This window comes from Diceros bicornis, chromosome 4 (genome assembly GCF_020826845.1).
Source record: "Diceros bicornis minor isolate mBicDic1 chromosome 4, mDicBic1.mat.cur, whole genome shotgun sequence".
Classification (NCBI taxonomy): domain Eukaryota; kingdom Metazoa; phylum Chordata; class Mammalia; order Perissodactyla; family Rhinocerotidae; genus Diceros; species Diceros bicornis.
The window spans coordinates 59,327,420-59,353,683 of NC_080743.1; the positions used below are offsets into that span (position 1 = coordinate 59,327,420).

General features: G+C 36.5%; 1 protein-coding gene across 5 annotated transcripts in view; it reads right to left on the reverse strand.

The window, feature by feature from the left end:
* ASH1L (ASH1 like histone lysine methyltransferase) overlaps positions 1-26,264 on the reverse strand; it is a 209,686-nt gene that overhangs the window by 127,281 nt on the left and 56,141 nt on the right. For all 5 annotated transcript variants that reach the window (XM_058539382.1, XM_058539377.1, XM_058539379.1 and 2 more), the window contains one exon: positions 10,701-10,802. In XM_058539382.1, the coding sequence (XP_058395365.1) occupies positions 10,701-10,802 (102 nt within the window). The remainder of the gene's footprint in view (positions 1-10,700; positions 10,803-26,264) is intronic.

Here is a 26,264-nt window from a genome sequence, read left to right on the forward strand (position 1 = left end):
TTTATATATTTTTTATCATATATATCCTGTACATATTTTGCTACATTTACCCCTAAGTACTTATGGCTTTTAATATGATTGTGAACAGTATTTTGTTTACATTTCAATTACTAATTATTCATTGCTGGTATACAGAAATATGATTTTTTTACATTTAGCTTATATCTTTTTCTTAAACTCATTTATTAGATTCAGTAGCTTTTCTTGACAGATTCCTGAAGAATTTTCCTGTAGATCATATCATCTGTAAATAAAGACTTTTTTAACTTCTTCCTTTCCTAACTGTATGCCTTTCATTTCTAAGAATTGGGCTTTTTAAAAAATCATGAATGGATGTTAGATTTTGTCTAACGTTTTCTCTTAATCTACTTAGACAATTATGATTTTCTCATTTACTGTTAATTTCATAAAATACATTAACTGATTTTCTAACGTTAAAGCAACCTTGAATTCCTGAAACAAACTCAAGTGGTCATGGGTGTCCTACCCATTCAACATACTGGATTCAATGTAGCCAATATTTTGTACCTTTTGCATCCACATTCAGAAACAATATTGGTCTGGAGTTTTCTTGTAATGTGTTGCTTGGTTTCAGAATCAGGCTAATACTGGCCTCATAAAATGAGTTGGGAAATACTCCTATTTTCTGGAAGACTTTGCAACTAGTATTATTTTCATTAAATATTTTAGTATAATTCACGATTGAAACTAGTTGCGCTTTGAGTTGTCATTGCAGAAAGGTTTTTAACTACAAGTGCAATTTTTTTAAATAGACATAGGGCTATTCAGATACTTATCCTTGAGTTTTAGTAGTTCATGACTTTCAAAGAATGTGCTCCTTTCATCCAATTTATTGGCCTAAAATTGTTAAAAATCTTCCTTTATTGTCCTTTTAAGATATGTGGGAATTGTAGTGATGTCCTCTCTTTCACTCCTGATATTGCTAATTTGACTCTCTTTTTTCTTAACCTTTTTGGTTAGAGTTATCTTTTTTTTTTTTTTTTTTGTCATTTTCAATGAGGCAGTATAAGCTTTCATTGATTTCTGTTTTCCATTTATTTCTGCTCTAATATTTACCATTTTCTACCTTCTAATTTGGGTTTAACTTGTTCTAGTTTTTCTAGCTTCCTAAAGGTGAGGGCCTGGGCTATAGATGTAGACCTTTGTTGTTTAATCATGTAACTCTTTAAAGCTAAAAACACAACCTTAGCTATAGCCATAAATTTTTTGTTTTCATTTTTATTCAATTTAAAATATTTTCCAATTTTGTGTTTGAATTCCTTTCTGACTTATGGACTATTTAGAACTGTGTTGTTAAATTTCCACATATTTGGGGAATTTCAATGTATCTTCTGTACCGAATTCTTTTTTTTGTTTTGTTTATTGTGGTAACATTGGTTTATAACGTTGTATAAATTCCAGGTGTACATCATTATACTTCTATTTCTGCATAGATTACATCATGTTCTCACGTTCACCACCCAAATACTAATGACAATCCATCACCACACACATGTGCCTAATTATGCCTTTTGCCCTCCTCCCTCCCCTCTTCCCCTCTGGTAACCTCCAATCCAATCTCTGTCTCTATGCGTTTGTTTGTTGTTGTTGTTATCTACTACTTAATGAGTGAGATCATACGGTATTTGACCTTCTCCCTCTGACTTATTTCACTTTGCATAATACCCTCAATGTCCATCCATGTTGTCACAAATGGCTGGATTTCAACGTTTCTTATGACTGAGGAGTATTCCATTGTGTATATATATCATATCTTCTTTATCCATTCATCCCTTGATGGGTACTTAGGTTGCTTTCAAGTCTTGGCTATTGTGAATAACGCTGCAATGAACACAGGGGTGCATGTACCTTTACGTATTGGTGTTTTCACGTTCTTTGGATAAATACCCAGCAGTGGAATAGCTGGATCATATGTAATTCTATCCTTAATTTTTTGAGGAATCTCCATACTGTTTTCCATAGTGGCTGCACCAGTTTGTACCCCCACCAGCAGTGTATGAGAGTTCCCTTCTCTCCACATCCTCTCCAACACTTGTTGTTTCCTGTCTTGTTAATTATAGCCATTCTGACGGGTGTGAGCTGGTATCTCACTGTAGTTTTGATTTGCATTTCCCTGACAGTTGATGTTGAACATATTTTCAAGTGCCTGTTGGCCATTTGTATATCTTCTTTGGAGAAATGTCTGTTCAGGTCTTTTGCCCATTTTTTAAGAGAGTTGTTAGGTTTTTTGTTATTGAGATGTATGAGTTCTTTATATATTTTGGAGATTAACCCCTTCTCAGATGTATGGTTTGCAGATATCTTGTGAACTGTTAGGTTGTCTTTTCATTTTGTTGATGGTTTCCTTTGCTGTGCAGAAGTTTTTTAGTTTGATGTAGTCCCATGTGTTTATTTTTTCTATTGTTTCTCTTGCCCCGTGAAACCTATATCTGTGTACTGAATTCCAATTTAATTCCATTCTGTTCTTAAAATATATTCTGTATGATTTCAATCTTTTACAATTTATTAAGATGTTTTATGGCCCAACAAGTGATGGTATCTTGTATAATTCCACATGCACTTCAAAAGAATATAAGAAAAAAGTTTTATATTATAGTCTATTTATTGAAAATTTCTTGAATTCTTCATTCCTTTGGTAGATTTATGTTTCTATCTAGTATGATTTCCTTTCTGTCTGAAGAACATTTCTGCTACTGTAGGCCTGCTGGCAACAAATTCTTTAAGCTTGTTTTCCTGATAATGTTTATTTTGCCTTCATTTTTGAAGGATATTTACCTGGTTATAGCATTTTAAGTTGATAGCATTTTAAAGACATGATTCCAAGGGCCAGCCCTGTAGCTTAGAGGTTAAGTGCTTGCGTTCCGCTACCGGTGGCCCGGGTTTGGATCCCGGGTGTGCACCAACACACCGCTTGTCCGGCCATGCTGAGGCAGCGTCCCACATACAGCAACTAGAAGGATGTGCAACTATGACATACAACTATCTACTGGGGCTTTGGGGAGAAAAAGGGGAAAAAAAGGAGGAGGATTGGCCATAGATGTCAGCTTAGGGCCGGTCTTCCTCAGCAATAAAAAAAAAAAGAGGAGGATTGGCATGGATGTTAGCTCAGGGCTGATCTTCTTCACACACATACAGACATCATTCCATTGTCTTCGGTCTTACAACATTTCTGACAATACAACTGCTGTAAGTCGTTGCTTTATCCCTCTGTATACTATGTATTCTCTCCCTTTGTTTTTGCTGGTTAGCTTTGAGATTTTCTCTTTACCAATGGTTTTCAGAAATTTGATAATGATGTACCTTGACTTCTGTTTGTTTTTGTGTATGTGTGTATATATCCTGCTTGGGATTTGTGGAACTTCATGGATCTATGGGTTGATAACTTTAAGTGTGAAAAAATTACTGAGGACGATTTTTTCAAATGTTTTTTATTCCTAACTCTCTCCTTATGAGACTCCAATCCTATGTATGTCAGCCCTGTTGATACTGTACCATAGGTCACTGAAATGCCATTCATTTTATAGCAGTCTTTTTTTTTGCCCCTCTGTACTTCACTTTAGATAGATTTTATTAGTATTTCTTCAAGTTCAATGATTTTTTCTTCTGTGGTGTCTAATCTGCTATTATCTTGTTCAGTGAAATTTCCATTTCAGATATCTTATCATCTAAAGAAGTTACATTTGATTTTTTTATATCTTCCATTTCTTTCTTCACTATGTTCACGTTTTCCTTTAAATTCTCAAAGACAGCTGTTTTAATACACTTGCCTGTTAATTCAATCACATATTATTTCTGTGGCAGTACCCACTGACTGATTTTTATTCTGCTGTGTCTTATTTTCTTGCTTCGTGGCATGTTTATTAATATTTGATTGGATGCTGGACACTGCAATGTTACATTGTTAACTATTTAGATTTTGTTCGCTTCCTTTAAAAAATGTTGGAGAAATTGGAACCTTGAGCACTGTTGGTGGGAAGGTAAAATGGTGCAGCTGCTATGGGAAACAGCATGGCAGTTCGTTATAAAAATTAAAAATAGAATTACCATATGATCCAGCAATTCTACTTCTGGGTACAGAAGAATTGCATGCAGGGTCTTGAAGAGTTATTTGTACACTTATGTTCATAGCAGCACTATTCACAAACAGCCAAAAGGTGGAAGCAACTTAAGTGTCCATCCATGGATGGATGGATGATAAACAAAATGTGGTAGAAACATACATTGAATATTATTCAGACTTAGAAGGAAATTCTGACACATGGATGAACTTCGAGAACATTATGCTAAGTAAAGTAAGACAGTCACAAAAAGACAAATACTATGACACCACTTATATGAGGTGCCTAGAATAGTCAAAGTCATAGAGACAGAAAGTAGAATTGTGGGTGTCAGGGGCTAGGAGTAGAAGAGAATGGGAAATTGTTTAATGGATACAGAGTTTTGGTTTTATAAGATGAAGAGAGGTCTGGAGACAACAATATTAATGTACTACTTAATACCACTGAACCAAACACTTACTAATGGTTAATATGGTAAGTTTTAGGTTATGTGAATTTTACTACAATTAAAAAAAATATTTCTAATGAAGTTTGTTTTAAGAGTCATTTAAGTTACCTGTCAAATAGTTTAATCCTTTGAATTCTGGTTGAATCTTTACTAGGTTGGATCTACTGTAGCCTTCACTTCAGGCATAGGTTAGCCCTGCTAAGGTATAACCCTTAGGGGGTTTTCACGATCACCCTAAGGACTCTACATTTGATAATCAGAGTTCAAATGTCTTCCTGCCCTATGTAAACTCTGGAAATTTTTCATCTTACAACTCCCTGGTTGTTATCTACCTTTGTGGAGTTTCAGTCTCTGGAAGCAAGGCCTAGTACTCAGCAAAGATTTTAAGTTTTAAGGCTACTCATTGAATGGGCCTAAATGCATTTGTAATCTTCTCTCTTTTTATTCTTTACCATTGTACCCCATCTCCCTTCTGTGGGACCTAATTTTCATCCCCATACTCATAACAGTAATGGGAGGAGGGCCAATAGTAGCAGCAGTAATAAGAGAAGTTACTATTTACTTAACACCTGATCAATGATAGGAACTTTATATAAATGTACTCTAATCCTCATTATTCTGGAAGGTAAATAGAAGTAGCCTCAATTTATAGATGAGAAAGCTCTGGCTTGTGCAGTTTATATAAATTGCTCTAGATTACACAATATTGCTAAAGCTGAATTCAATGAGATCTAATTCAAAAATTCATGGTTTTCCCACCACATCATGATGCTTTCTCCTCTTCTCCCACTTAGAACATCTTGAGCCATGCCTTATCTATGATGTCTTTTAAGTCTCAATCCAAAGTTTATGGAAACCTTTTTTGATAAACTTTCTATCACTTCAGCACTTAGGTATTTGTAGGATCATTAACATATTTTATTGTTGCTCTCAAGATAAACAGATTATAACATAAATTCTTTAGTATTAGGGACCATCTCTTATAACTCTCTGGGCCTAATATAGTTCTCTGAATACAGTAGGTTCTCAATAATACTATTATAAAAGGACTACTACTTTCATCAGTGTAACAATATTGGCAAACCACCTAAAGAAAGACGAAATGATTCTAGGAAATACTGTTGTAGGGTTTTATGTCTTCTGGAAATTATAAGTTACCATGCGTTTATGTTCTAACTCTAAAATGCCTGGGTTAAGTAAAATCTCTGAGAAAAGAGAAAACAGATAGAAGTATCTTAAAAGCTGCAAATATAAGAAAAAGCCTTATAACACAGAAGTCAACTTCAACAAGAGCACTTGAAAATACTCATTTCATCTTCATATTATTACGTCCCACAGACCCAATTAGACATTTAACACCTCCAGAAAAGATGAAGAAGATTTTACTCATCAATATCTTAACACTTTTGTTACCAAAGGCTCTTGGAATGCATAACAATGACTGCAGCTATCAGTTAAATCATACACTCTATTAGTGTATAATCCCTTTGAATTTACTTCAAAATGGAGTGTCTTGTTGAAGAGTTTGTCCAGAACTGTGTTTCTCCAGTTGTTTATATTTCTCAATTTACTAAACAGATGGTCTCTAGACATATTTCATTCCTTTGAATATACCTAGAAGGTTAGGACATAGTTCTGGTTATTTGCCTTTCAATTGCAAAATAAAGGCTGTCATTCCTGTGTTGCTGGAGCAAATGAGAAGGCTAGGTCAACCAAGATTTAGGATATACTGGTCAAAACAACTGGGGTTTATCATGAATGGGAATTAAATTTCCATTTGGCTCTGCAAGGCAACTGGGGGCACTACCAATCTATGACAAATTTTAGTTAATTTTTTTCTAGGTCTCACAGGCAATATAAATGTGCATGAGCGACACAACGTGAGTATGAGCTTGTGGTCAGGAACTCTCTTTTTCCTGCTCCTTCCAAAGCAAAACTGAAACAAGGAACTATCTTCTTCTGTGATAGGTTTCTATTTCCTCTTACACTGGTAAGTGTCACCTTTAGCGAATTCCAGGTTTATGTAGAGAAATCTGATGTGAACTTCTGTCCTGCTAGAGTCCTAGGCTTTGTCCTTTGTCTCTTGCACCTGGATGTGTTCCAAAAACCAGGCTTTATGCTATCAGGAATCAAGCATATGTCAAGTAGCTTTAATGCTCTTTATTTCTGTTGAATCAAGCTTTCTGAAAGTTTCTAGTTTCCTATTTATTTACTTCAAAGTTCAACAACATTTTAAGAAATGTTTTCCATATTTTATCTACTATTTTTAGTTTTAGGTTCCAAGAAGTTTGTTTGCTCTGCACATCTATTCTACCACATTTCGGTAAATAAAGAGCTCTAATTTATTCCAGTGCAACCTGAATTCTAACAGTCTCCTTTCCCCCTCTCAAGCCACCAAACTGCTCTAACTCTGCACCAGCAAACTGATTTTTTAAAAATCATTTTCCCAATCATTTGACACTTTCTGTCCAAATCTTCCCTGATCTCTTTATGACATCTTACATTAAAAAGCTTCTCAGACAAGTACTCTGAGTCTTCTATTAAAAGGATCTACTTAAAAATTTTATGTCATTCACTGACATCTTTTTTTCCACTTCCCTCTCAAATGCTAATGTTTCTTAAAACTCTATCCCTGTCATCTTCCCAATTTACACTTTTTCCCTGGGCAATCTACTTCACTGCCAGATTCAAGTTTATATATATATATATATAGCTATATATACTTGAATATATATGTGTGTGTGTGTATACTGCTAGATCTGCATCTCTACCATAGATGGCTCTCAAATTATAAACCACTACTTCCAAATGGCTATCTAACATCTCTACCTCAACAGCCCAAAGAGAGTTCAAATTTAATATATCCAAACCTGAAGCCATTATCTACCGTCTTTATGCATTTCTTCTGCCACACTCCATTCTCCACACTGTAATGTTGCAGCATTTTTGTGAAATGCATATGTGGTAGACTATATTATTATTCATAAATAGTTGCTGCCCCTCCCTTGATAGGATTATACTTCCCACACCTCCTTGACATAAGACTTAACTATGTGACTTGCTTTGGCACTGAAATGTGAGAAGTAACATGTTACTTCTGGGCAGAAATTTTAAGAGCCAGGTAGTGCTTTACTATGGCCCTCTACCCTCTTCCACAAGACAAGCAACATTCCAGACAGAGACTGCTCTGTCAGACAGAATCCTAGAGGGAAGACAACATGAAACAGACCCATGATGATCACACATCACGAACAAAGAATAAGCCTTTACTGTTTTAAGCCACCGAAAGTTTGGGATTTTCTTAGCACTGCAAAATCTAGCCTATTCTGATTGATACAATATATCAAATAATTTTTATTTTCCTTGTTCAAAATCCTTCAATGATTCCCAATTGCATCTACAACAAAGTCTCCACTTCTTTAAATGAAAAAAACATACCATATGTGATATAGTCTATTATTACTTTTACAGCTTCATTTCCAACCACCAACACATAATACCCTTTGGACACTAGTAATATAAAAAACACCATTCTATTTTATGGTTTTGTGCCTTTCTTTGGATATGCTGTTGACATTGTCTTAAATACATTCTTATCCTTTATTTTGTCCCACTTATCTACTCAAATTATAATAGTATATGTGTCACATCTTCAGGGATATCTTCTTTAGTCATCCCAAGGGGTTAGTGCTTGAGTTTCTCTGTGTGTCATAACATTTTGTATACCAGTCCATTACAGAATTTAACATACTTTTTATTGGTGAATATGTCCAAATCCTTGAGGGCAGGAACTTTATCATATTCATGTTTGTATCCCCAGTGCTCAGTACTCACAGTAACCCTCAACAAGTATTTTTTTGAATGAATAAAATGCTGTTATGGTAAGAGAAACTTCATAGACTTAGATATTATTTCTTTTGTTTACTAAAGTGAAATATTTGGGTGATTTTCTTCATAGATATGTCTCTTATCAAAATCTCATTCATTTATTTCAGGGGTTGGCAATCTTCTCCTATAAAAGGCTAGACAGTAAAGTATTTTAGGCTTTCGAAGGAAGCCACATACAATGTCTCACATATCCTTTTCCTCTTTCCCCCTTTTTTTTTTTGTTTTGGTGAGGAAGATGGGCCCTAAGCCAACTACCACTGCCAATCTTCCCCTTTTTGCTTGAGGAAGATTGGCCTTGAGCTAACACCTGTGCCAGTCTTCCTCTATTTTATATGTACGCTGCCACTACAGCATGGCTTGATGAGTGGTGTAGGTCCACGTCTGGGATCCAAACCCACAAACCCAAGTCACCAAAGTGGAGTGCACTGCACTTAACCATTACACCACCAGGCCGGGCCCTCCCTTTTATTTTGTAAACAATCTTTAAAGATGTAAAAACAGGGGCTGGCCCTGTGGTGTAGTGGTTAAGTCCACTGCGCTCCACTTCTGCAGCCTGGGTTTGGATCCCAAGCATGGACCTACACCACTTGTCAAGGCACACTGTGGCGGTGACCCACATACAAAATAGAGGAAGGCTGGCACAGATGTTAGCTCAGGGCTAATCTTCCTCACCAAAAAAAAAAAAAAAGAAGAAGAAGAAGAAGAAAAGAAAAGAAAAAAAAAACATAAAAACAATTCTTAGCTTGAGGGCTGTACAAAAAGAGGCCTTAAACCACAGCTGGTTCCAAAGGCTGCAGTTTGCTGAACCCTGGTCTAGGTCAATATCATCAAAATTACTCACTCATTGTTAAAGAATTTAAAAGTCTCCCTGACGTAGTATAAAAACAAAGCACTATGAGTGACAAAACTATCACTGCTGTTTGAATTCCACTGTACCTTTGGCACAATGGTACTAATAAAAAGCTTCAACTATGTTAAAGATAATCATCAAATAAATTCAACAAATACCGTATTGACACAATTTGACAGTGAGGCCTCGTACTGATGAAGAAATTAAATTTTGTGACCATAAGTCACAAGTGATCTCCTAACCAAAAACTTAGAAAGCTAAGAAATGATATGTCACTTCTTTGCTTAAAATTTTCAATGGCTTCTAAGTGTTATTAATAAGGCTCTACATGACTGGTCCCTACCTACTTTTCCAGCCTCATATTCAGTCACTGTCTTTACTCTAACCACACAGCCTCTTTTATTTAGTTGCTTTTTTTTTCTTTTTGGTGAAGAAGATTAGCCCTGAGCTAACATCTGTTGCCAAGCCTGCTCTTCTTGCTGAGGAAGATTGGCCCTGGGCTAACATCCGTGCCCATCCTCCTCCACTTTATATGTGGGACACCTGCCACAGCATGGCTTGATAAGCAGTGTGTAGATCCACACCCAGGATGCAAACCTTGAACAAACCGCTGAAGTGGAGTGCATGAACTTAACCACTATGCTGCCAGGCTGGCCCCTTTTATTTAGTGTATTGAACTCACTATTCTCCCTTTTACATATATGATTTCTAACTCTCCAATTCTCAGTAAAGGTATAAGACAGATATATATCACCCTTTGTGTTTTTTTTTTTTGTAAACATATACTATCAGCAAAAAGAAAATTGAGAGCATAAACTAAATCTATGTATAAATTATACAAATATGTTATACTGTATTAAGAGATTATTTAAAATATATAAAACATTACAAATTTTAAAACTTGAGGTTAGAAATAAATATTAATAGATTCTTCTTACCTCCTTGTAAATTGTTTTGCATATCTCAGATTTGTGAGAGCTACTTTGAAAACTATTACTCTACTCAACAATTTTATATATACCTAAGTTTTTACTAAATAGCTCCAATCCACACTCCCCTGTTATACTACATACCCCTTTACCTCAACTCAACTTTTCAAAATCTCTGTTTTTGTGTCTGCCTACTCTTGTACCCAATCATTTTGAATTATTCCCTCTGAACTGTATGAAAATCACTATACCTCATGGAGTACACCTAACTGGACATAAAGAGGGGTAAAAGGGGAAGACCATTATATTGTTTCAATATACATTCTTACTAATTCTCACATCCCAGGACCACTTTTGTTTTTTCTACAATATTATATTATAAATCAATATAAATTGTAATTTATATTCTAAGTCTATTTTAAGTCTACAGTTTTATACTGTAAATCTGTTCACAAGTAACAGACGGGAAATTATCTTCAAAGTCTGGTAAAACAAACAGCACTTACCTGTTGAAGATGTACTCTCAGATAAAGACCTCTTCCGGGTAGGGCTACAGTTTGTGCTCTCCGATGGTCGTTGGGAAGACTTATCTAAGGTTGGCTGGGAACCTGGAGAGACAGGAAAAGATAGAAATCGTAGGAAAATTCAAGTCTAAAAATAATGTTAAACCATCTGTGTTAGAACCATAATATTTTAGTTGTTGCCACTGCCATTCCCTGTAATAATATGATTTTTAAGCAAACAATAAGGACAATAAACAGAGGACAAACCACACTAGATGCTGCTGATAGAATTTCACAGGTCTCATTTACATAATTTCTCCTGTTACATTAACAGAGGGAAAACTAGTTTTACTGGAAGAATGAACACAAAATATGATTTAGTTTTTATGTATTACCACTATGAAACATATTAAGATATTTATTGATAAAAATCACTAGCAATATTCTAACCAAATCTGATCCTGATTATTGATTCAAATTCACCATATAAAATGACAAACAAAACTTACAATTTATTAGAAATGATTGATGTGAGAAAAGCAGGTCCAACCTAAGCATTTCATTTAATAGAATCAGAGATGAAAATTCAAGAATTGGATCTTAAATCCACACATTCTATCTAATCCACAAACACCATTTTCATAGTCTACGTTTTTCCTCTATAGCATATTCTAGAAGAATTGGTGATTAATTTATCCATGGACTAGAATAAATCTCCTTTAAAGCTGTACACTTAAGGTTCCTTGGTTATATACACAAAAGCTCATGAAGACAAAGAAACTCAATTTCCTTTGAAAAAGTCCCATACTTTCACCAAAACGCCCAATCAATGCAGCATAATTTAACATACTTCTTACTCAAGAGAAAAGTATCTCATTCAGAAAAGATTATTTTCCTGAATAAAACATACTTGGTTCTGACACTGGATTCCTTATAACTTAAAAAGCCAGCTGTTGAGAATACATAATGAATGCCCATCTCACGTTTGTCAAAAAACTAGTAGCGCTTTGAAATATTCACTTTTAATTTGAAAAAAATTACAAATAAAAAAGCCTTACATATAACTGGAGGCACAAAAGGACAAGAAATCAAATACTTGAAGATGAGATTTTTAAGATCTTCCTCTAAATGAGAGTTAACTCCTTAATGAAGCAGTGACTAATTCACTGAAAGACAACTTGGGGACAAGAAGAAGTGAATGGAGGGCCGGCCCCGTGGCTTAGCGGTTAAGTGCGCGCACTCCGCTGCTGGCGGCCCGGGTTCGGATCCCGGGCGAGCACTGACGCACCGCTTCTCCGGCCATGCTGAGGCCGCGTCCCACATACAGCAACTAGAATGGATGTGCAACTACGACATACAACTATCTACCGGGGCTTTGGGGGAAAAATAAAGAAATAAAATCTTTAAAAAAAAAAAAAAAAAAAAAGAAGTGAATGGAGCTAAGCTTCTAATATTTTCCTTTCTCTAAGAGAAATAGTAAACCACGAGCTTTGTTTTAATTACAGAGTATCTTAAATCACATCACTGTAAATACTCTTTTAGCAGGCTCTTTTAGCATTGTTCAGGTGAAACATAAGACTAAGTGTTGCCATTCAAGAGTAACAAGTTAGATTTTTGGGAAATTGATGTCATGATAGCATATCCTATTTTGGAAACACAGTGATGACTAACGTAAGATCTAATCAAGAAGCGAGACTGTTTGTTGAATCTTAACAACAGATACAAAGGGATTTTAAAAACCAACACTACCATAAATCCCCCAAGAGCATGGTTCAGATAAGATAAGATTTCCATTAAAGAGCTAAATACCACAATAAAATATCTAAAAAGTAAAAGCCCAGGTATCAGCAAAGACATAAGTATTAGTATTGAAAAAATTCATATATTGGACAGATAAATATTTCCTACTCAGACACACAGCCAAGACAGAAGACAACAGTGGCCAAGAAGCTTGAGACATCATTGAACTCTCTTTATCACTATTCTCCTGATGAATGGGCAAACAATCTTAGATTAAGTACTAGGGAAAGAAGGGGTTGGAGAGCACTTTTTTATAAAGTCTTCTCTCAGTCATAAACTAACATTTATCGAGTATAGTTTACATGCTTGGTACTATGCTAGAGATTGTGGAGGTGGGGGGAGAGATACAGAAATGGTATAATAGTCTCTGCCCTCAAGGAGCTTTTTAGGGTCTTGTATGTCATCATCTATTACATTTCAGGTGGCATTTGTGCCATCCATTCTTGAGCTCCATCTTCAGTTTCTACGCTATTTGGTAACGTTTCCCAAATTTCTTGGTCATCTTCAAGAAAGTCTTGATGAAGGCTTCAACTATACCTTTGATCATCAGGACATCCTGAGAATCACCCTGCCTGGCCTCACCCACCTCAGGGTAAAAGAGGGTACAGGCATTTTCTTCAAAGCTCCTTCTTTTGGTGGCATCTGGAGCTGCAGAGGAGGCAGTGGGAGGTGGAATGGGGGTCAGATCCCCGGAGATCGTTATTGGCAGCATTGTACAGCAATTCCTGAGAAACTGAAACAATTGAGAGAGAGATGGCTTAGCTCACTTAGCTTCTGAGCCATTTTTCATTTCCTGAAAGTAATGGAGGCCAGCAGCCTATTCTTAGGATTTAATAGGAGATTGGAATAAAACTTCATTCAGGAAGGTTCTCATTTTTCATTTTTAAAAGTCTGTTTGAATTCCCTGTTCTCTGCTGTTAACAGAGTTGTTCTTAACAATATTCCATATTTAAGAGGAATAAGGTTGTATCCCTGAGATATAGATCTCTAGAGCCTGGTAAGCGTCAGATCTAGACCCTTACTTCATTTAAAAACATTTCCTTGCTTATAGGAGCATTAAGAGGATCAGGATACCTTAAAAAAACATTACCTAATGATGTAAAGCAACCAAGTTTAAGACTGGAAAATGATGATATAAACTTATATGTGTTAAAGATCTTCAAAGGCATGTTAAAATTGGCCTAACAGCAGAAATAATACAAGATCTGCAAACATTATCTCCAATAGTGCCAGGAATATATTGTTTTATCTGCCATCATATAGTTGGGTGGCTGGGGAAGAGCAAGATAATGCCCAGAGAGAATAGCATGTCCATTTCAAAAGAGACAAATATATGCATGTTTCAAAACCTAAAACAGAATGTAATGCAGAGTTGAGTGTAGTATAGTGTTAAGTGCATGGACTATGGAGTAGGGCATCCTGAGCTTGATTCCTAGCTCTGCTATGAATTAAACTGTAAGATCTAGGCAAGTAAACATACTTGAATGTTGGTTTAATAAAGCACTCTAACTCACATGGTGGTTGTTAGTTCCAAAATGAAATAATGTAAAAAATTCAAAATGTTTTTATAAATGTTATACTGTTATACATAAATTGGCTCCTTAGGGATATCATAGAATTTTTAGACCCTAAATACTTAACAATATAACTGACATGTATAGGCAACCATTCAATATTAAAACAAAAATTAAAGAAGGGCAGGGACTTATGCCCAATTAGGAACTGGAACTAATCTAGAATATCAAGCATTTATCTTAAACATAAAGAAGTACTAGCAAAATAAGTACCTCCAATTAAGAAGTACTAGTAAGATAGGTAACTCCAAGGCTGGTAGGTAACTGCAAGGTTGGAAAAGGCTCCTCCAAAGTGAATCTTCTAATTCACTGACTCTTCACCATAGCTTCTCCAGGGTTGGGATTATGCTCTGGATTACATCAATAAACCCAGATGTGCCTCAATGATGAGCCAGAACTAGAAAGTGTCTAGCTTTCTGTTCAGTTCTGTACCAGGGAAAAAAGTAGTTTTCTGCTTCCCCTGCTTGGCTTTTTGGTTCTTCTAAATTATGCCTGATTCCTTAGGAGAGTTACTGCTTTGTTGCTGTCTCCATCATGTGATGAATGTTTGTTCATGTCTCATCGGTGGTCATTTAAAATACGCCTGGAGGGATATGTGAAGACTCCCCACTACTCACAGGACAAGAGGTTTGTATGTACTCCGGTTCAAGAAAACCTGATACTTCCTCAAAGAATACACACGGAGAACACATATAATTTTACATATTGGAGAGTTCCCATCATTTCTCATTTCAATATAGTATAAAGCTGAACAATTAAGTTCTTCAGAAGCAAAGAGAGACTATAAATGGGAAATCCTCAATTCACAAAACTAGAAACACTATTGTGTGTCTCATCACTCAGATGACAGCTTCAGAAATATGTTTAGAAATTCTGCACACATAAATGAAGAAAGTAGAAATTATAGATAAACCACAAAAGAAATACCTAAATAAAATCGAACTTTAGGATACACGTTAAGTTGATTACCACAAGTAAATTCTTTTTCCTTGGTTGGGAAAATAGAGGCCTTAATGTAAAAAAGAAGGCAGACTACAACTAAGGGGGGAAAATTGGAAAAAGAGAATATCATAAATTGGGATAATAAAGAAGGAAGTAAGAATTACAAACAAACTTGGAAATGTGAGGGAGCTTTGGAAGTAGTTTTGATTGTACAATCTCTGGATTTTATTTGGCCATTATTCAATGAGCTTTTAAAGATAAAGACAGGTTTTGGGGAAACATCTGTGTCAAATTAGACAAAAAGTGGAAAAGATGGTACTTTTATAGCAAAACCATAAGATGAAATCATGGATAAGAATGCCACAAAGTTGAGAAAACAAAAAAAGAACAGGACTGGATTTTAAAGGGATAAGAATCTGGAAATCTTTACATTATACACAAAAATGGGTAGAAACTAAGAAGCTGTTCTGAAGTTGATTTGTCACAAGAGATCTTGATTGATGTCTACACAGGAGGAACTGAAACAAAGCTAAGACAAGAAAGGAATACTACAGTTACAGATACCTGGGTGTGAGGGCAGAGTCAAACAGGCAAAGATATCAGTATAAATAGATAAAATTCTTGCTGATAATAGTGGGAGGGGAGAAAGCATCACAAAGAAAACACTAGAATAAAGATTCAACCTAACTACTTCATTGAAACCCTGAGTATCGTAGGCTAAAAAAAGAGGAATTTCCAAATGTAAATTAGCTAAAGAACACAGTGAACGAAACCAACAGCTGGTTGGAGAAAATGTGTATTTCTTTAGTCTAAATACACTATTAAAACTTTCATAACTTAGTATGAATTTTGGTCACACCCTGTTGGGAGTTCAACACTAAAGACCCAAGCAACCAGGGAATGGTCTGAATGAGCAGACTGTTTGATGTTTCTAATGCTAGAAATAGCTTTGGGCAAGCAATGGAAAAAGAGATTAAGTGTGCTACATTTGGAAGGATACTAGGCAATAGTCAGCTCATAGATGATATAAATTTATTTTGAAATAACAAGCTTACAACTAGTTTCTAACATTTAAATCACTCCTTCCCATCAAAACTAAAGCGTGTTATGAACTTTTAAGAAAGAAATTCCTTTTCTTTTATCATTTATAAGGCTATTGACAATATTTGTTCAAGAGTGACTCAATCAAAATGGGTTATAATAAAAATGGATACCATAGTAACAAGATTATGAACATAAAATACCAAATTATTTAGAAACCTCTGATCAAGTTTTTTTCTTCCCAAATTCAAGTTCTGAATCCTCTGCTATGGTTCACAGCTCATAGGAGCCATGGAAGCTTCTTCTGAATGAGTTGAATGCTGAAATAAAAGCTGGTTCCACAATAAAAACAGCTGTTTCCAATTGTGGGAAATACATTTACTGAAAGCAAGACATTTCATCTGACTCACCAATTAAATGCACTACAAGAGAGAATGATTCAGAGCCTGTGCCAGAGATTTTTAAGCTAAAAAGTCTGTGTTTTTCTCCCTCTAATTAGGCTATTTCTTATAATACCCAAATCAGATCATTCACTGAAATGGAATTCCTCTGGAAATTCCCAGAACTGCACTAATCACCAAAATCAATTTTCTGATTTCATCTCCACATGTTCACACTTCACTTATGGGTGTATCTTATACACCATGCTAGAGAAATTGTCAGAAATCAGAAAATTCTGATCAATGCTTACATTCTTCAGTTAAAAAAGAGAACAAAACTCAATATACTTTGCTTCGACTATTACACTTTTACAGTAAATATACTTTTTCCAAATAAAAAGAAGATTTAGCCCTAATTTATTCTTGGGAGACAAAATAGTTACCAATACCTACAATAACGTCCCATTGTCTGCTTATTCTATAATCTGTAAGCTGTAAATGCAAAATACTCCATGCTGCTGCTTCCCATTTTTCAGGTTGCAGGTTCTGGCATGTGCAGCCAGCCATGAGTTGAAAATGCTGAAAAACAGGGATGGAAAACTGATACTCCAGGTCAGAAACTCTCACTAGGCCTATTTCACGTCTACCTAACATAGATACTTAATTAAATAAAATTATTTATCAGGATTGGGTGAAACCAGAAAACCTGGCCTCACTGAAGTACATAATTTCACTACAATTTCATTTGTATCAAACTGATTGCAGACTGTTAGTATATAACAGTTAGTATAGAAGAGTAGTATATAAGTTAAAAAAAAAATAAGCTAACCACTACACCACATCATTATAAAATGATTAGACCTGTTCTCTTTAAAGCTTTATGAGATTTAATCTCTAGTCCAAAACTGCTCAAGAGATTGTCAGTTTGATTCTCCATCTATGAAACAAGGAGAGAAAGGTTAAATGCCTTGGTCCAGACTACCTATGAAGGACTATCATTCCCGCCTGTGCCCCTGATCTGATTTCATTTAATTTTCCTCAAATTTACAGCAACGTAATTTATCAGATATGCCTGTTTTATTCCAAGACAGACAATAAATCTACTCAGTACAAATAGGAAAGAATCTTTTTTATTTTTTCCTTAATCAGTTATCAGTTTGAGATAGGTTTCACTTGACATTTAGTGTTCTGCTTCTTTTATTTTGTGAGGAAGATTAGCCCTGAGCTAATATCTGTTGCCAATCCTCTTTTTGCTGAGGAAGATTGGCCTTGGGCTAACATCCATGCCCATCTTCCTCTACTTTACATGTGGGATGCCTGCCACAGCACGGCTTAATAAGCAGTGCATAGGTCTGTGCCTGGGAGTGAACTCTGGGCTGCCAAAGCGGAGCACGCGAACTTAACCACTACACCACTAAGCCGGCCCCTAGTACTCTGCTTTCTAAAAAAACTAAACTGGTTATTTTGAAATAATCTTAAATTTACGGAAAAGTTGCAAAGACAGTACAGAGTGAGAATTCTCATATATCTTTTACCCAACTTCCCCTAATGTTAACGTCTTACATAACTGGTACTTTGTCAAAACCATGAAATTAACATTGGTATAATTTTTCCACTTATGTCTTTTTCCTGTTCCAGGGTCCAATCTAGGATATCATATTGTATTTAGTTGTCATGTCTCCTTAATCCCCTCTGATCTGTGACAGTTTCTCAATCTTTCCTTGTTTTTTTTCCAGATTCTTGATACTTCTGAGGAATTCTGGTCAGGTATTTTGTACAATGTCCTTTTTTTTTAATGTTTTCTTATGATTAGACTGGGGTTATGAGTTCAGGGGAAGAATATCACAGGAATGAAGTTCCCTTCTAATGACATTATATCAGAGAGTATATGTTACCATCATGATTTATCATTGGTTAAGTTAACCTCGTATGTGGGTTAAGGTGCTGCTGTCTACTAGGATTCTTCACTGTAAAGTTACTATTTTTCCCTTTCCACACTCGGCTCTTTGGAATTAGGTCACTAAGTCCAGCCCATATTGAAGAGGAGGAGAACTAAGCTCTACTTACTTGAAGGGGATAGTCAATATATATTGACATTCTTCTGTAAGTAAAATTTGTCCCTTTCCTCCATTTATTTATTTAATCAATCATTTATCTATATCAGCATGGACTCATGGATATTTACCTTACTCTTTAGGTTATAATCCAATAATGTCATTATTTATTTTGTTGTTTAAACTATTCCAGCTTTGGCCACTGGGAGCTATTTCAGGATAACAATGTAGGTCACTGACAATTTTATAACACACGGTATAGTAAGTAGTTTTTTGGACATTTTAACAGGATACAATTAATGTATAATGAATCTATCTTCATGGGAAAAAAATCAACTGAAGACTGAGAAGGTCAATTTAAAATAACATGAAGTTTACTATGCTCTTTTTATACTTTAAGAAGAAAAACTATGTGACAGTAAAACACAGATTGAGAAGACGCAATTATTTCCTTGACAGAATATGTAATTATAAGGAAAGAGTAAATAATAAACCAGTCAGAATTGCTACAAAATTTAAAGCTGTAAGAATTTTAATTGTCTGCATTTTCTCATTTCCCATTTATTCCTTGACACCCAGAAATCTATGGCTGTTGCCACTATGCTAACTGCTCTTAGATTACAAAAGATAATCTGCCAAGCAAACTGTCTACTTACAGTCCTTATCTAACTGATCTCTGTAGCACCTGACACTCTTAACTAAAAACTCCCTTAGGAAACCCAGTGTGTTCACTCTATATATTATCATTCCTTCTCATGGCTTCAACAATCGCTTATCTAAAACTTTTATCTTCAAGTTTGATTTCTCTTTTGAGCTGCAGATCCATATATCCCACTAAATAGCATAAAACCCAAATCCATTTTCTATCTCCAACCTTATCCCTTCGCATGCCTCCTTTCACTTAATCACATCACCATTCAACCAACTGCCTAGGGGAGGTATCTTGGAGACATTCTAAAATCTCCCCTCCTTTCCTCACCTCTTTTTTATCTACTTCTTCTGAATATGTCTTCTTTATCACTACGTTAGTTCAGGCCTCCAAAATAGTTTGCTGGGACGATTTCTAAACTGGTCCACCTGATCTTCTTTCTCTACTCCATCTATCACAGTGCTGTCAATATAATCTCAGCAGCAAATCATTCTGCTTTAAAATCCTTAACTTCCCACTGCCTATACAGTAAACTCCAAAATCCTTGATATCTTATATAAACAAGAGGCTTTATAATCTGAACCCTGCCTATCTTTCCACCCTCATCTCCTGGGTCCCATATCAGACGACTTACAGTTACCTAAGCACAGTATCACGTCTCTAAGACCCTGAAAATCTCGTTTCTCTGTAAGAAACAGTCTTCGCCCTTTATTCTTTGCACGTCTTCCTAACTCCTTTTGAGTCCGTCCCTCTCTTCACTGCTCCCCAAAACACGTGAATATCTCAATTTTAGGAGCTATCAATAATTATCTGTATACATGTCTATGTTCTCCGCTGAACTGTAAATTCCTTGAGGGCAGAAATTATATCTTATTTATATTTGTATTCCTTGTACCTGGAAAACAACGGACACAAAACAGTTGCCTAAGGGACAGCTATCATCATAATAGTTAAGATAAAAAAATCAAATACATAAAGCTTTGCCTAAATAAAACAAGTTCTGACTTCCAAATTGATCAAATTAGATCTCATACTTTATTTAGTACTTTTTTCTTATTATTTTCCTTAACTAAAAATCTTTTTCTCAACTGGCTTAAGAGGATATGTAAACCCGTTTTCACGTCTACCTGAAAAAAGTTCCCATTAGAAAAACAAGTCACATTTCTATCCACTTATCAAAAGAGTAATTGTGAATAAGATGGAGAGATTCCAAGATACCAATTAACAGAAGAATTTAGACTTGCGATATAATAAAGAACATATCTGTTCTTTGTCTCTGATTCCTGGCACAGAACTTCAAAAACCCTTAGAATTTCCTAAGTGATAGGAGTGTCTTTGTTACGCCAAAGAGGTGACTTAAGGTGGACGCTGAGATAGCTTCAGAATGGGAGCTGGTCACTAGAAAGACCAATCACATGATTTAGAAGTGAAACAGCACATAAAACATTGACCAGCTTAAACTAGTTTTGCTTCCTTAAAACAGATAATTGATTAATCAAACCTTCCTCAATAACAGAGACAGCACTGTGCATGTGTCAGGGCACTGTGCATGCGTCAGGTGGGAACCCATAGCCCCAGGATGACGCCGGAACCAAGAATCTTCAGAAATGTTGCCACCAGAGCCCTTTACGAAGCAAGAAATCCTTCAATAAAGAAAAAATGGGGCCGGCCCGGTGGCTTAGCGGTTAAGTGCGCGCGCTCCGCTGCTGGCGGCCCGGGTTCGGATCCCGGGCGTGCACCGGAGCACCGCTTCTCCGGCCATGCTGAGGCCGCGTCCCACATACAGCAACTAGAAGGATGTGCAGCTATGACATACAACTATCTGCTGGGGCTTTGGGGGAAAAAATAAATAAATAAAATCTTTAAAAACAAAAAATGAAAAAATGGCTTCCAGCAGCCAAAGTAGCTTGATAACCACATATGGATTGATTTGAGACTAATCAATCAGCATACACAGGCCCAGCTGCAGCTTAGTAGCCCCTAACTCCTTTAATTTTGCCCCAAACCTTGGACAGGAGAGACAGATTTGAGAAACTTGCCTCCTGTCTCCTTGCTAGTCAACCTTACAATAAACCTCTTTCTTTTCTCAAAAGCCAGTGCCATAGTATCGGCTTATATGTGTATTGGGCAGTGAGTTCAACAGAAGATTGAAACTTTGAGCCAGCCCAATCTACACTGGTGGAGGGGGGCTAGAGACTGAGCTCAATCACATGGCCAATGATTTAATCAATCATGCCTATGTAATGAAGCCCCAATCAAAACTCTGGACATTAAGACCTGGTGGAGCTTCTTAGTTGGCGAACACGATGACAGGCTAGGTGGGAGGCACACCCAGATTCCAAGAGAGAGCATGGAAGCTCTGTCCCCTTCCCCACCCCACACACTGCCCTACGCATTTCTTCAATTCCTAATCTGTATCCTTTATAATAAAATTGTAGTCGTAAGTATAGTGGTTTCAGTAAATTCTCTGAGTTGCTCGATCAAATTATCAAAACTGAGGGGTTGCAAGAAGCCCCAAATTTGTAGCAGGCTGGGCAGAATTGTGGGTGGATTGGGGACACTGAAACCCACAGTTGGCAGCCTACATGGGAGTAATCTTTCAAGTACTTTGCTCTTAACTTGTGGAGTCTTCCCTAACTCTATGTAGCTAATATCAGAACTGAAGTGAATTGTAAGATACCCAGGTGGGACAGAGAACTGGCGTCAGAATAGTGACTTCAGAGATGTTTTAATATTTTTTTATATTGTTTTTTAAAGGAAAAAAAAGGTTTTATTCTTTTTTTTTCTTCATAAATTTATTTATTTATTTATTTTTCCCCAAAGCCCCAGTAGATAGTTGTATGTCACAGCTGCACATCCTTCTAGTTGCTGTATGTGGGACACGGCCTCAGCATGGCCGGAGAAGTGGTGCGCGCCTGGGATCCGAACCCGGGCTGCCAGCAGCGGAGCGCGTGCACTTAACCGCTAAGCCACGGGGCCGGCCCAGAAGTTTTATTCTTAAAGCAGATATTTTTGCATATGTTAGACTTCCTTGCTATCTCATTCCCTGAGGACCCTGAAACCAAGTTCACATTCATCCTTTCCACCCCAACTCCTATAACTGGCCTCTTGGGTGACTTTAATGTCCATGTAGATGATACATTCAACAATCTAACCTGTCATCTCACCTCACCTTCACCTCGATTTCCACACCTGTTATAAGCTTCTTCTCAAAACTCTTAAATTAGGGGCTTCAAATTCAAATGTTCCTTGGAGTCAGATACATTGCTTAAATAGCTGAATTGGGCCAGATATAACACACAACAGGAAACTGTAAGGATTGAGACAAACTGAAGAACGCATGCCCCAATTAAAGGGGGTGCCTGCCACTACTGAGACTCAGCCATCGATGTTATCCAGGAAATGTGATTAATTGTTGCCAGATGTTCTGGTTTTTTTTTTAAAAGAGAGGCAGAACTCTGAACTTTTATGTGAGATCTCCAGATTTTTAAATTTTAGCAAACTGTAGAGATCATCACAAAGGATCACATACAAACCAAAGGCTGATGGGTTTTTAATCACTACTTTATTTATTTATTTATTTTTATAATTTTATTTATTTATTTTTCCCCAAAAGCCCCAGTAGATAGTCGCATGTCATAGTTGCACATGCTTCCAGTTGCTGTATGTGGGATGCGGCCTCAGCATGACCGGAGAAGCGGTGCGTCAGTGCGTGCCTGGGATCCGAACCCGGGCCACCAGCATCGGAGTGCGCGCACTTAACTGCTAAGCCACGGGGCCGGCCCCTAATCACTACTTTAAACACTGCAATTCCTCAGAGCTGTCCAAGACTCTTCTCACTCTATATTCTCTCCTTAGGGAAATATCATCACTCGCACGATGATAGATAGATGGATAGATAGACAGATAGCCTATTTATAAAGGTATAGTCTGTTTCATTACAGTGTTTCTGTAGAGTGAAACAGCTTACATACAACTGATAAATAAAAAAATACCAGGATAATACGGAAGTTGTACAAGTTCACACACGATTTTTTGAAAGCACATTAATGTTCTGAAGCACCAAGCCAGCAGCTGAACAAAGAGTACATACACTAACACAAACTAAATGCAGTAAACCATGGAGCAATGCAGTTCTGTTCAGAATGCCCATTCATTCCATATTCTTCCTCTTGGCTCCAAGCGGTCACAGACTTTCCTACAAGTGCTTATTGTGTGGTTTCCCTAACCTTCACGTAAAACAAACAAACAAGGACAATAAGCCAGAAGCAGCTATATCTGGCATCACTTCATTTATCTGCCAATGATATACTTTTATGTCTATAACTGAACAGCTTTCATTCTTCTCTATATCCCATTCTATCAAGCTACCTTCATCTTTTCCTAAAAAGTTAAATCCTATATTTATTGTAGTATTTCTTTATTAAACAATTTAACATGTCTTTTTAGCTGCTGCTGCTATTTTCTAGAATTATTATTTTTCTTGATGCTCTGGCTACAAAGTTGCATAGGTTTTGAGAGTCTGCTCCCAACTCTATCTTTCCCAGAAAATTTTATTTTTAGTGAATGGCATTGCCAAAGTTTTTCAAAATCTCATAGTGAAATGCCCATATCTCCAGCCCAAACATCTCCACTGAGCTCCAGAACTAGCTATCTAACTGCCTGCTCAACACCTCAACTTGAATGTTCTAAAAGCATCTCAAAGGTTATGTACATTAAAAAGCAAATTTCTGGGGCCAGCCCTGTGGTGTAGTGGTTAAGTTTGGCGTGCTCCACTTAGGCAGCCCAGGTTTGTGGGTTCAGATTCCAGCCACAGACCTACACCACTCAACAGCCATGCTGTGGCGGTGACCCACATACAAAATAGAGAAAGACTGGCACAGATGTTAGCTCAGGGGTAATCTTCCTCAAGCAAAAAAAAAAGAGGAAGATTGGCAACAGACGTTAGGGCAAATATTCCTCAGCCAAAAAAAAAAACCAAACGTGCTCTCCCTAAATCTGCTCCTCTTCCAGTCTTCTCTGTATCAGGGCATGGCACTACCAATCTCTGAAATGTTCACACAAAAGTCTGCTACCAACCTCATCTAAGTACCATCATATCATGTAGACTACTGCAATTGCCTACTAACTGGTTTCCCTGTAACTGTTCTTGTCCTCTACAATTCAACGTTCACACATGAGCCAGAATGACCTTTTAAAAATGCAAATCTAAAATCAACACTCCTCTGTCTTTTGCGCTTAGTATAAAATCCAGTATTTTTAACATATGGTCTGGCTTCTTTCTTTTGTCACAACTCTCTCACCATTCTCTCTTCCGTATTCCCTCTCCTACCACAATGAACCTTTTTTTTTTTATTCAGTTTTTCTAATATCTAAGCTCCTTCCCAGTTCGAGATATTCAATCATGCTCTTTGCTCAATCCTCAGCTTGAGAAGCCTGTGGCTTCTCATACTTCAAGTTTCAACTTTTTCTCTTCAGGCCCTAACTAATAACTCTATCTAAATAGGTAATCTCTCCCCTAAATTATTCACCCTAACACTGTTACATTAACTTGACAGCATTTTTCTTATTATGCCATTATTTACGTATTTACCACTCTACTGTTTGTCTTCCTTCACTAAGCTGAATTTTACTGAGGTTGGATATCCTGTCTTGACTCTCTACCATACACCAGTGACTAGAATAGTGCTGGATGTTTTAGAATTTAACAAATAAATGAATGAATAAATGAATAAGTGGAATTCTGTTTATCCAGCTAACTGGTGCTCATCCTTCAGGTAACAGCTTACGGTCACTTTTTCAAGGAAGCCTTGCTGTGTTAGGCCTCCATTTCATGCTGTCATAGAACCGTGTACTTTCTCTTTTTTTATAATCACAATTTTAATGACATTTAATGTGTAATTTTTTTGTTTATTACCCATTTCCTTCACTATAAGTCCCATGAGAACAATGAACCTGTGTGCCTTATTCCCTTTAACACAAGGGCCCACAAAGTAGAATGCTTGGTAGATAGCAGTCAGTCAATAACTGTTGCTGATTAAATATTTGTCAAAAATTTGTTGAATGAATCTAATTAAAGTTTAGGATTTCTTTTTCTCTTTATTACATTGTTAAAAACTAAAGAATGCTCAGCTTCTCCACCAACATAGCTTTTATTTTTCAAAAGTTCATGAATTAATTAAACCAGAAACAAAAACTCTTGTCTTTGAGGGGTTTATCATGTCCTCTAATGCACAAGTTTTTAATCTCTTTGGGGAATTATAATACGAATTAATATCTGCATGCTTACCATGTGCAAATCACTTTGATAAACACTCAATGACTTCTCATAACCCTACTAATCCCATTTTATAGGAAGGGATATTAAGGCTTAGAGAGTTTACTTAGAGAATCTGATGAAATGTATGAACTTTCTCCTGAAAAATATATACTATCATACATACACATAATTTTATTTACAACATCAGAGGCTTTATGTACTTCCTAGAGTTAATTTACAAACCCTTAGAGTTGAGATCTCTGATAAAGAACTCCTGACTTAGAGATATCTTCTAAAGATTTTTATTTATTTATTTTTTCCCCCCAAAGCCCCAGTAGATAGTTGTATGTCATAGCTGCACATCCTTCTAGTTGCTGTATGTGGGACGCGGCCTCAGGATGGACGGAGAAGTGGTGCCTCGGTGCGCGCCCGGGATCCGAACCCGGGCCACCAGCATCGGAGCGCGTGCACTTAACCACCAAGCCACGGGGCCGGCCCAGAGATATCTTCTAAATGAATGGGCAATGCTTCCTCTTTCTTGTTTTCTACATTCTTTTCAATTCTTAAAAGACACTTTCGAGACATTACAAATGCATTATCTGGATTTGTTTCATGTCATTTTATATCCAATTGTAGCAGCTTTTATGAAGATACCTGAAGGTACTTTGCAAAATGAAGTCCTTCTGAATAGTCAGTTAAATTTTATCAAGTTGATAATTTTGAATGTTTAGATTTTTATTATGAGACATACAGGATTAACAACACATTCTTCCTGTAACATAGAAGCATTTATAATTACTGGATTAGTATATATTAAAAATTCTGCACAGCCACTAACAGGTATGTATGAGCCATTTCTCTTCAAAGA